Below are 12,168 nucleotides of genomic sequence, written 5' to 3'. Positions count from 1 at the left end.
TGTAGTAGTATTTGTATACTGTGGCATGGACCCTGGAGGATTCCAAAATGAGTATGGCAGACTCTTGCTGATAATTTTGAATATGTGTGTATAGTCTGCAAAGGAAATGGGTTTTCTCCAGGTCAGGGCTCAAAATTGTCTTGGTCACAGTCTTAGGGTTGTTCTGTGATTGGTGTGCTCTGCTATAGCATGGTCTTGATGGATTTGAGAGTTCTTAACCTGATGAAGACTCCTCTTAAAAACACTTATCTTTTGCTACCAGGTAGTGGGGACACACACCTTCAATCCCAACACTCAGGAGGCAGAGGCAGGCAGATGTGAGTTCAAGGCCAGCCTGGTCTACAGAGATAGTTCCAGGACAGCCAGAGTTGTTACACAGAGAAACAAGCAAAACAAAACAACAACAACATCTTCCTTTCCAGTGGGCATTGCTGTTTGTCTGTGTTTACCTACAGCCATTGACATCCCTCAGGTCTGGGCCAGGCCCCTAGTATGGGTAGTCTGCTGAGTGCACAAAACTCACCTGCTGAGTGGAACAGGGACATACTAGGCCGCCTCTGGTTCTGAAAGTTAGGTGCAGGACAGTAGGACAGGACCTTCTTATGGCTGTCACTCCAGAGCTGGGATTCTGAGCTGTAGGACATATCTCATCTGTGGTAAATGCCAGGAGACTGACACGCCTCCTGTGACAGCTTGTGAACATGTGTTGGTGGAGCCATTTCCTCCTAAAATCTGATGGCCTGTCTTCAGAGTAACTAGCAGCACCACCTTCAAGGTGGCTGTTTTTCTGTAATAGAGAGATAGTTTTATCAGTTGAAACCATGAAACAGTGTTTCTCAACTGTTTGTGGTCACATTAAGCACCAGGTGATTTTAAGCCAGCCCCTTGGCCCAGCTCTGTAATAAGTTTGTACTTTCTAAATGCTGCTCTCATAGGCTTGCCACTTCTGGGGCTAAAAGTTGTGGCCGCTTAGCTGGCTTGCAGCCTCCTACAGTTCAGTGTTTTGGCAAAAGTAGATTTAATGATGTATACTTTATTTAGTGTTTTAATATATTCTAAAAACTCAGCTGCTTGGTGTTAAATTGGATAGTCTTTGGGTATAAAAGGTAGGACGTTGATAATACATGTCATGTTAGAGCAGAAAAGGCCTTGTTGTCAAAGCTGACAAGGTGGCACAGACTTGTCATCCTAACTACTGTTAGCGATTGAGGCAGGAAAATCATAAGCTTGATGCCTGCCTGGGTGACATAGCAGGACATCCCATCTGATCAGAAGTAAGAAAGGGATGAGGGTATAATTTAGTAGTCGAGTGCTTACCTAGTCCTATGTTCAAACAAGCCCCAGTTTCACCAAAAAGAAAGAGAAAGAAAGAGAGAAAGAAAAGAAAGGAAGGAAGGAAGAAAAGCAGGGCAAGAAAAGGGGGAAAACAAGAAAACTCTTACATAGCTTGGGGCTAGATGTAAGTGCATCTATGGCCATCTGTATCTGTCCTATTAAATCCCTTATTTCACTCCGCAGAGGCAAGGCATGTGAGAGCTGGCTACAGGCATAGTTGCAGATTCCGATGGTGTCTGGTAGTAGGGTAAACTTAAGTTTGCATAGGGTAAATTTAGTTTGGCTATGTTGCTATGCTGTTGGCAGCTGCCAAGGGCACTAGTACATTTTTACATCTCGATTCATTAAAAAATGTTTCATGTGCTGTCTGCTTGGCAGTTCAGATGTGCTTTTGCTAGGGTGTGTGCTTCATCAAGTCTTACACTAAATGGCATATGGACTAACGCACATTTTAAAGCTAGCTACATTTGACCCACCCTATAATACAGCACAGAACCTGAGGTGTCATACAGGCTGAACTTGTGAGAGCTGGAGTGTATTAAAACCAAAATTAATAATGCTTAAATACTGCTTCCCTGTTCTGAAGATTTGCACTGTTTTGTTTGAATGTTCTTTTGCTGGTCTTGTGTCAGGTAGGTCAAATTTCAGGCCAAGTGGCAACTAGAAAATCAGTAATTCCCTCAGAGAACTCTCACCGCTGTTCTTGTTTACTGTAGGATTGGAGGTCTTAAAACAAGAGATGGAAATTGTTGAAAATGTTCCCATTTTGGGGCTTTATCAGATCCCAGCAGAGGGTGGAGGCCGGATCGTGTTGTATGGAGACTCCAATTGCTTGGATGACAGTCACAGACAGAAGGGTAAGAAAAGAACACACACACAGGAGGACTGGGGCTGTAGCTCAGAGGTAGAGCACTTGCCTTGGACATACAAGGCCCTGAGTTCAATACCTAGCATGTCCATAAAGGAAAAGGAGACGCACACAGGCTTAATGGTTTGGGTACACGGTCCTCTTTGCTTTGTCTCTGGAGAGATGCTGGCCAGAGCTGGATAAACAAACAGGTACGTGTCCATAGGAGCCAGTCATGGGAGTGCCAGGTACTTTGATTGCTGGGCTATTTCTGCAAATACCTGAAGGCTAACACATAGGATACACAAACCTCTACATATCTCAGTACCTGCCTCTGTTTTCCCATCTCATGGGCATGAGTCACTGTCACCTGTTCTTATTAGGCTTCTTAAAGTTCTTAAAGTTCTAAAGTTCTTATTAGGCTTCTTGCTAGGTTGTGTGAACCTGTTAGTGTATCTTTCTCTGGTCTTACTTCTCTAGCCATGTGTCTTGGAGTCCTTGCTTGTTGCTCTCCCCTAAGACTTGAGAGTTTGGGGTGCTGAGAGCTTTTGTCAGTCCTCTGTTATTTTCTCGAGGATAGGAAGCAGGAAGGCAGAGCTAGTTCTCTGTTGTGCCCTCCTGTGCAGCCTGTGTCTTGTGTCCTCCAAGTGTGCAGCTCATGTGCTTGGATATGGATGGACCTTGCCTTCTTAATTTAGGGAAGGAATGGTGAAAACGCTACAGGGCTTTGGGAAGATGCTGGTAAGCCAGGCTTGTCTCGGACTCTGCATCCACCTCAGACAGTGGTGCCATAGGCACATGCCAGATGCCACATCTTTCCCCAATTGCAAGTTGATGTTGACTGGACTTCAGTAGCTTATGTAAATCCTTAGACTATGGTTTTTTTTTTTTTTTGTTTGTTTTTTTTTTTTTTAAAAAGTAAGGTTTAAAGTCACAGCAGATTGGAGATTAATGTTTTATTGCCACAGAAATTCTCTTTAGGATCTGAGCTTTCCTGTTAAGAGTCTTTATTAAAATTTTAAGTGTCTGTGCATATGCATTTCAGATGGCAGCTCTTTGGGTCCTCGGGGGCTTTTGGCACTTGACCAGAAGTGCATGCTTTTTCCAGAGCAAAGTACTTAACAACCTTTCCCACTCTGGAAGCTGCTATGGTCCAAATAGGTGTTAATGGGGCTTGGACTGGGTACATAGGGGGTTGAAGGGAGGGAGTGGACAGAGAGAGACCACATCTGGTATGGGAATATCTGCAGCCTCCTTAGGAGGGGGCCTTTGTACAGTTCTTAATGAGAGTTGCTTGTGTTCTTAGACCTGGACTCTGAGATGTCCAGAAAAGAATTACCATCTTAGGACCACTGACTCAAGTAGTAGATGTTCTCCTCTGACCTTAAACTCACCTTCCCATGCGTATTCCTTCATAGTTCAAACCCTGTTCCCAGGATGGCTTCAGGTCCTTAGCAGCAGCTCATGTCCTTGGAGCTCCTTTTGTAGAGGCTATTCTTTTTTCAGTGGGTGTCACATGGTCTTGCCTTTGAATGAACCCTGTTCTGTCTTTGCCCATGAGCTGTCTGGAGCTGTGTGAGACTCAGGCAGGTGGTCCAAACAAGTCACAGTGGGGCTGAACTGCCTAGAGTCCTGAGATAGAGTAAACTCCACCTACAGTCACCTGGTGCTGGAGCAGACTGCACTGGGTGGGCTGGAACCCTGACCAATAAAAGCCTTCTTCTCAAGAGTAGGGGAGTCTGGTGAGGGTATTAGCTTCACGTTGACCTAAACTTCTGACTTCTGAATTTCCATTTCTCCCTCTTCATGGGAGCTAGTGTTCTTCAGTTCTTCTGGAGGGATTCATTTTCACAAATTGGATCCTAAGTAGTGTGCCTGTTGACTCTGCAGACTGCTTTTGGCTTCTGGATGCGCTCCTTCAGTACACATCGTATGGCGTGACCCCTCCCAGCCTCAGCCATTCAGGAAATCGGCAGCGCCCACCCAGTGGAGCTGGCTTGGTCCCTCCTGAAAGAATGGAAGGTGAATATCTCTTATGATGCCTCAGCAGGGACTTGAGCCAGCTCAGTGCTGCATCAAGACATAGTACTACCAGCTAGTACGGGGACCTGCCCTTTCCGTGGTAGCCTGGCTCCCAGCAAATGGATGGACAGGAATTAGTGGACCCTGTATGTAGGTGCTCGAATCCAGTATCTTTTAAAATATTTTAATTTTGTGTACGGGGGTTATGTACAAGTGCATGGTGAGGCTAAAAGAAGGCGTTAGAGCCCCAGAGAGCTGGAATTACACGTAGTTGTAAGCTTCCCAGCATTGATGATGACTGTTTTCTGCAAGACAGTAACACCCTTAGCCACTGAGCCATCTACAGCCCCAGGGCCCAGCATCTTCAAGTGCTCTCTGGGCACAGGCACCAGGCTGGGTACTTTGTAAGGATTGGCTCACGAATGCCTTTCAGTGATCTTATAAAAAGAGATAGTATTATTCTTGGTGTACAGATGAAGAAAGAGGAGGAAGAGAGGTTAAGCAGCTACCTGAGGTCACTTGGGCTGTGTAATGTGAGCCTAAAGTTCCCTGCCCTCCAGGGTCTGTGTGGATTGGTACTTGTGTACTCAAAGAACTGAATGTTCTCTTCCTTGCAGCTCTGTCCACAGAAGGATGTGAGCCACAGATGTCATTTAGAATTTTATAGTAGCAGCCGGCCGCAGTGGTGAATGTCTGTAATCCCAGCTCTTGAGTGATGAAGGGAAGGGACTAAATGGAGGCCAGACTGGCCGGTTGATAGCAAGACCCCATCTCAAAAGGAAAGGAAAGCCAATACTGAAGAAAGAGAAATCCCAACAGCTACATTAAAATATAAGGAAGACTGGGGAGGTGGCTCAGTTAACAAAGTATTTGCCATAGAAGCATGAAAACTTCAGTTCGGATTCTCCCTCAGCATCCACATAAACACTGAGTGTGGCAGAGCATGTCTGTGACCCCAACTCTGGGTGAGCTAAGACACTGGCCAGCCAGTCCAGCAGAATCTTTGAGTTCCAGGTTCTGTGAGAGTAACGCAGAGTAAAAACGACATTCAACATTGATCTCTGGCCTCCACACACACGTGTACACACACGAATGTGTATGTCCATGTGCCCCACATACATACAAAGTAGAAAAGGTAAAATTCATTTTAATAATGTATTTCAGTCTGGTGCTTTAAAAATTGCTTAGATGTGTAACACCTATTTCATTTGCTCAATTGCAGTGTGTAGCTGGTGGCTGCAGTGTGGGGTAGCACAGATTTTAGAAATGTAATTGGTTTGTTTACTTTGCCAGAGAATTAAGTATTCTAGAAGAAAGGTTTTTCTGTGTTACTGCCCTTAGTAACCTTATATGTATGATAGATAGTCTGCAAAGGCTCACTGCCGGTATGGCCTTGATAAAGGGAACCAAGCACCCATAGGTGAGGTCCTGAAGCATGTGGGGGTAGTTAACAGAACACAGTGAGCTATTGGCAGAAAGACAGTTACTCAGTGCCACCTTTTCTCTCTTGTATTTTTATAATGGTGATCACCTCTTCTGTTCTTACTGCTGCTAACCTCAGGAAACCACCTTCATCGGTACTCCAAGGTTCTTGAGGCCCACTTGGGAGACCCAAAACCTCGACCTCTTCCAGCCTGTCCACACTTATCATGGGCGAAGCCACAGCCTGTGAATGAGACTGCACCCAGGTCAGTGTCTCCCTGTGCTCTCCTCGCTGTTCTCCAGGGCCTGTGACTCATTCGTTTTTTATAGGAGAGAATGCAATTTTGCTGACATCATTGTTAAATAATCTGATCTAGCTTGTCATTTTCTGACAATTGTGGAAATGAGCAAACCTCCATATTGATCTTTAGAAACGTGCTTTGGTGGTGTCCTGCAAGTAGAATACTCTGGAAAGAAAGCTGGGGTCCATTCAAGTGCTGTCTTGAGCAGAAGCTAAGCTCGGGCTCCAGTTGGGGATTTGAGAGCTGTCATGAAGGAAGCTGTGCTCCCTGTCCAAAGTGTTGTGTATGGAATGCAGGTAGTTTTAGATTTTTTTTTTCTTTCTGCAGCCAGGACTGAAGCTGCTCCTAGTAGGTGGCTTTTGCTGTGGTAGCCCAGCCAAAAGTACCTGCCATATAGACTGTAGCCTTTGTCCACAGGAGCTGCACTGATATGTGGCCTTGTGTGGCTCTGTCCCTCTATCTCTCACCTGACATCATCTGCCTCATTCCCTTCAGTTTCTTAGACCTGAGTTCCCATTGCAGTTTCTCTCCAACCAGGCCATGCTGAGCTGTTTCTCCAGCTTGCACCTTCTCATTTCTCTCTCTGGCTTTGTGTCTAAGCAGGACAAAATAGGGGAAGTTTGCAGGGCCCGTGTATGCTCCTTTCAACTCCTCCTGGCATAGGCTTCCTTTAGGACAGTGGCCCACCTCTCTTCTTCCTCCCCTTTCGTGGCAGGCACTATGCTTAGTTCAGTGATGGACAAGTGTGGCCTAGCCACATCCATTCTGTGAGGAGACAACCTGGCCTGGTGCTGTTACCTGCATACTTTACTGCTCCATGAATTCAAGTTCCTCAGTGTTCTGCTCAAGGACCATGTCTTAGAATATCTGTCACAGAAAGCAAGAAAGGTAGCCCCATGGAGATGACTTAGTAAAGTACTTGCCATGTGCTGAGTTTGACCCCCTAGAACCATGTTTTAAAAAAAAAAAATCTGGGCACAGCAGCACACACTTGTAACTGCAGTGCTGAGGAGTGGGAACAGAAGAATGCCCGGGGTTCGCTGGCCAGTCTAGTTGAAGCAGCAGGCACCACATGTCATGAGAGACCTTTTGTCTTACATAAATAGAGAGCGAGTCATACACCACCATTGGCCTCTGTGCTCCAATTGCCTAGGCACACGGGTGCATTTGCACACAGAAAGTTACACACATCACTTGGTCTTTAAAGGTTCTTCCCAAACCTTTAATTGAAGAGTGCTTTTCCATTTCAGTCACCTTGCACATTTAAAACTTGTAGTATATTTCCATTTTTGAATCTTTATTTATTTAGAGCCTTCTGTTATCTTAGACTTTATGTTCCAGACATGATTCGCAGCTCCTGCTCAAAGAGCAGCCAGGTTAGCTAGAGTGCCAGAAGCTTGGTTTTTCTCCCCAGTGTGTGCTAAAAGCTCTGAGAATAGATAACAGTACCCTTGGTATCTGGCTGGCCACATCAGATAATCCCTCCCACTCTGAGTCTGTCCAGGCTGCTGATAATGCTCAGCTCCGAGAATTTAATTTTGACTTGCTGTCGGCACCCTCTCACCACACCACTGCTGCTCTTATCTCACATATGACATCTTGAGGGAAGTTATTCTGTCTTCAGAGACTTAGAGTGGGATATATTTTGAGTCTCTAGAAGATTCTCTGTCTATGTTAGACAGCTGCAGGTTGCCATCAGCCATGCTAAGGGTAAGTTCCCATCTCTGTGAGGTGAGGCTTTTCCCCAGGTCTTGGTTGGGCATCAGGTGTTCTTAGGTGTCATTGCTGTGGGAACACTGGCTCAAGCAGACCCTCCATCTCTGAACAGTGTGCTGAGAGACTGCAGTGCTAGCATGAGTGCTTTACCTCAGTGCACCCCTAAGAAGTACAGTGAGCCCCAGGTCAGCTCCAGGACACAGGACACTGGTAGAATATTCACTTCGCAACACACTTAGAAAGCTTAAGACGCCATGGGTTCCATGTCTTTCTCAGTTAGTTTTTCAGATTAACCCTGAGCGGTAGCATTAAGTCATGCAAAACAGGCTGGAATGCAGTTTTGTTGGAGTTGGCCGAGCTGTGCTCAGCCAGGAGCCTCTTGTGGTCTCTCTCATATCCCTCACCAGTGACAAGCTATGCTTGGCTGCTGCTAGGACTGGTTGCCTGTGCCTTTCCCCAACTAAAGTAAAGACATCAGCCAACAATTTCTAGGAGGACTGACACAGGAAGATAAGGAATTCTTCATTTCCAGATAGCTTCCTTCCCTTGGTGACTCTGGCTCTCCCCAAGGTGTCAACAGGCTGCCCATTACTGTTGGAAGTGCATCAACCACTGTGATCTTCAGCTCTAATTGCATTGGCCTAACCAAGTTCCTCAGACCTAGAGAGGAAACAGTGATGAGCTCTGCCTTCCTCCCACTCGAGTACCTACAGCTCCAGCGCACGCTTTTTTGGTTGTCACCACAGGCAGGCAGGTGTTTCCTGCTCACCTCTTCTTCAGTACTGGATTACTTGCAAATCTGTCCTATTCTGATTGCGGATGCTGGTCTCTGAGTTCACCAGGCTGGTTGGTCTGGGACCATTTTCCGAGTGTGGCACTCCTTCACTACAGTGCTTTGCATTCAGAAAGCAAGCTGAAGCCTTAAAAAAAAAAAAAAAAAAAAAAAAAAAAAAAAAAGGCCTTCCATGACACCTTGGTCTCTGTGACTATCCTCTTGCCTTGCCCGGCAGTGTTCCCAGTGTTGAGCAGTAATAGTCTTGGGGGGGATATTTATAAATCCCCTAGGACAGCTCGTCCTTACGTACTGTAATCTCAGAGCATGGATCTGACTTTTGCCTTTCTCAGGACCTGTATGCAGGCACTCTCTCTGACTGGCAGTCAGAGTTGGAGGGTCTCACAGAGCCCTGTATGTTGCTTGCAGTTTGTTGTGTCAGCTAAGCGTCCAAGTGAGGATGGGTGCTTATCTTTTTGTTCTAATCTATTCCCGGAAGTAATCTTTGGAAACATCAGAAGCTGCTCTCCATTGACCTGGACAAAGTAGTGTTACCCAACTTTCGATCGAATCGCCCTCAAGTGAGACCTTTGTCCCCTGGAGAAAGTGGTGCCTGGGACATTCCTGGAGGTGAGTCCTTAAAGGCATCTTTCTGGGCTAGATCTTGCTGAGGCAAGTGTTTCCCCTCCCCAAGGAGAAGAGCCCAGCCTTCTTGTCTTCCCAGGCATCCCTGGAAGCTGTGGCGCTCCTGGCCGCCTTTATAGTACAAATTGGCAAGGCTAAGAGTGGATCTAGAGATGAAGATGCTATTTCTCTTTAAAAATCCTATATACACATTTTAACTTAAAAAGCTTATTTTTATGTGTATGAGTGTTTGCCTGAATGTATATCACATGTGTGCCTTGTACCACACAGATACCGTCTTCAGATCCTCTGAACTAGAGTTACAGATTGATGGTCCTGAGCCACCATGTGGTTCTGGGAAGCACACCCAGGTCCTCTGTAAGAGCAACAAGTACACTTAACCACTGGGCCATCTCTCCAGCTCCTCTGTATACATATTTTAAATATCAATTTTCAGTGTGTTTGCCACATGGTACACCTAAAATTTTCCACAGTAATTTGGATGCTCTTTGTTAAATTTCTGCAAGCAGGTGTGAACTGTGGGCACCAGGAAACAACTTTTCTCTACTGGGTTTCTGTTATGCTGGTCCCTGGGGTCTTTGGGTTCTCTGTAGCCTGTCTTGACAGCTGACTGAGCTGTAACAGGCTCCTGAGGTGATCCAGCTTGTCCTTTCCACAGTTAAGACCTTTGGCCTGAACAGACTTCCTATCCAGGTTTCAATGTGTTAGCTGGGAGAGTTGGTCCCAGATCCCTCCAGCTCAGTGTCTGTGGTTCTTTAATTCTGTAAATTCCTGTGGCCTTCTTGGGTTCATAGCTCCCAAGAGGGTGGGGTTTCTCTGGGTTTCAGGAATTGGCTGGGAAAAGGTACCCCAGCCCTTGCAGGCTAACCATGGGAACACCATGAGGTGAAGCCAAGATCCTGAAGTGTAGGCATGGGATACACCAGTGATAGTAAGCTCTGGAACTCTTGGCATTGATAGTTATAGAATCATTGACTTTTAATCTGATGCTCCTCTGGTGGCCATTCCAGGAGGTATTGCCACCTGGGGAACACGGCCAGCAGGCCTCTAGTATCTGTCTGTTTGGCTTCCTCTTCCTCAGCTAGCAGGACTCCAGCACTGTCCTCTTCTCTGGATCGAGACTAGTGTGTCTTTGAGAATCAAGAACCTTCTCTAGACCCTGCTGATGTAGGCTAGCTGTGACAGGATTGGGGCCTGCCTGCCTGCCCACCTACAAGCCAAAAGGATAAGCCACTCTCTCATGCACATAGGGATGCTTGGGATCAGCTGATGAAAACAAGCTTTGTGACCCTCTCAGCAACACTATGGTTAGCAGCCTAGGCTCCTTAACTCTGGGTCAGAAGTGATGTCTGTCCTGCCACCCTAGCTAATGGAGTCAGCGTTTGGTCTTTAATGAACTGGTTCTCAGAAAGGCTATAGCTATATTTTTGTGGCACCATTGACCAATGACTGTCCTCTTGCAGGGATCATGCCCGGCCGCTACAACCAAGAGGTGGGTCAGACCATTCCTGTCTTTGCCTTCCTTGGAGCCATGGTGGCCTTGGCCTTCTTTGTGGTACAGATCAGCAAGGCCAAAAGCCGGCCGAAGCGGAGGCGGCCCAGGGCAAAGCGTCCACAGCTTGCACAGCAGACCCACCCACCAAGGACCCCGTCAGTGTGATCATCACAGTGGCCTGCCACAGAACCCAACAGGCCTTGGACCACTCTGATGGCCCACACAGGGCATCAGAAGAACATTCTGGGAGGTGCCTGTTTCTAAGGAACCCATCTCCAGCTTGTGGCTGGGTTTGTGTGTTCTCTCAAGGCATCTCTGAGGTACATCCTGAAGTACCTCACTGTGCTGGGCTCTGACAGGAGGGGCTCAGTAGCTCAGCCTCCAGTGGCATCAGGCCCATGACAGTGCACCAAAGACACAGAGCCTGGAAGGGCTGTTGGGACATACTTTCTACATAAAGCTTACAACCCTGACCAAGTGAAGACATGCTTGTTACAGGCTATTTTCTATATTTATTATGGGGAGAGTCATTTTAAAGACTTGTGCTATTTGGAAGCAAAGTTGTTGTTTTTGTTTGTCCATTGAGTGCAGTTTTCTGCAATGACATCATAAGGAATCAGATTCCATGACCTCTTTGATGGGAGGACAGACTGAACTGAAGGGGATGTGCACAGATCTGAGAAATGCAGGTCTTCGCTTTATTTTTATAAGTATCAACTGCCGTCATGTTTTGTAATTTGGGGTCTTGATTTCACCATTGTTGGTGAAGGAAATTTTCAATAAATATGCATAACCTTACAAAGCTGGAACATGTTGTAAGCCAGGCCCCTGCCACCCTCCCATTCTCTCTGACAACCCTGAGTGGGGTCTGGGTTAGCTGGGTCACACATTGTAAAAATGTCCATGTCAGGCTATGCTTCCATGAGCTCCAGTGTTCTCACTAGGTAACTCCAGAACATTCTTATCACTCCTAAGGAAAGCTCAGGCCTGTTAGCAGTTGCCTGTATCTTCCCCCATCCTGCAACTAGCCTGCTTTCTGTAATTGGCCTGTTCTGGTGTTTTCTATCACGATTCACATGGTATGGTTCTTCACAGCTGGTCTCTTTCTGTTAGCTTCATGTCATCACGCGCCACTCGTGGTATAGTGGGTTGGTCAGGCCATTCCTTTTATGACTCAATAATATTCTGCTATGGGGAGACCACTTGCCAGCTACTGTGGATAGGGTCGTCATTCATGTGCTGTTGAGCGAGTATTTCCCTTGGGAGTCTTCCTAGGGTGATGACATCATTCATTTGGAGAAGCTGTCAGACTTCTCAAGGCAGTGCAGTATTTGACACATTTGCTGGCAGTGTGAATTCTGGCTTCTCTGTGTCCTGGCCAGTTCTAATCGTTCTAATCGCAGTGCTGAGACTGAGGTGGAATGGCCATTTGTGCATCTTCCTTGGAAAAATGCTGTCCCTAGCCCATGGTTTTTAATGAGGTCATGTGAACTTTTGTCACTGCCTTGCGAGCTTTCTTTACATGTCCTTATCAGACTTGAAGTGCGCTCACTTCTCCTGGATGCCCTTCTTTAAAGCATGAACTTCAGTAATTTTGGTCAGGTTTGGGCTT

General features: G+C 46.4%; 1 protein-coding gene across 3 annotated transcripts in view; it reads left to right on the top strand.

Annotated features, from left to right (window-relative positions):
- Mbtps1 (membrane bound transcription factor peptidase, site 1) overlaps nt 1-11,358 on the top strand; it is a 52,129-nt gene extending 40,771 nt beyond the window's left edge. For 2 of the 3 annotated variants that reach the window (XM_038312399.2, XM_038312397.2), the window contains 5 exons: nt 2,052-2,192; nt 4,073-4,204; nt 5,766-5,892; nt 8,916-9,046; nt 10,525-11,358. In XM_038312399.2, coding sequence (XP_038168327.1) covers nt 2,052-2,192; nt 4,073-4,204; nt 5,766-5,892; nt 8,916-9,046; nt 10,525-10,721 — 728 coding nt within the window. In that variant the 3' untranslated portion in view covers nt 10,722-11,358. The remainder of the gene's footprint in view (nt 1-2,051; nt 2,193-4,072; nt 4,205-5,765; nt 5,893-8,915; nt 9,047-10,524) is intronic. The other variant, XM_038312398.2, reaches the window with a different exon arrangement.
- The last annotated feature ends 810 nt before the right edge of the window (nt 11,359-12,168 follow it).

This window comes from Arvicola amphibius, chromosome 15 (assembly GCF_903992535.2).
Source record: "Arvicola amphibius chromosome 15, mArvAmp1.2, whole genome shotgun sequence".
In the NCBI taxonomy this organism is placed as follows: Eukaryota; Metazoa; Chordata; class Mammalia; order Rodentia; family Cricetidae; genus Arvicola; species Arvicola amphibius.
The sequence above is the reverse complement of the archived record's forward strand: the minus strand, read 5'-3'. Positions and strand labels throughout refer to the sequence as shown.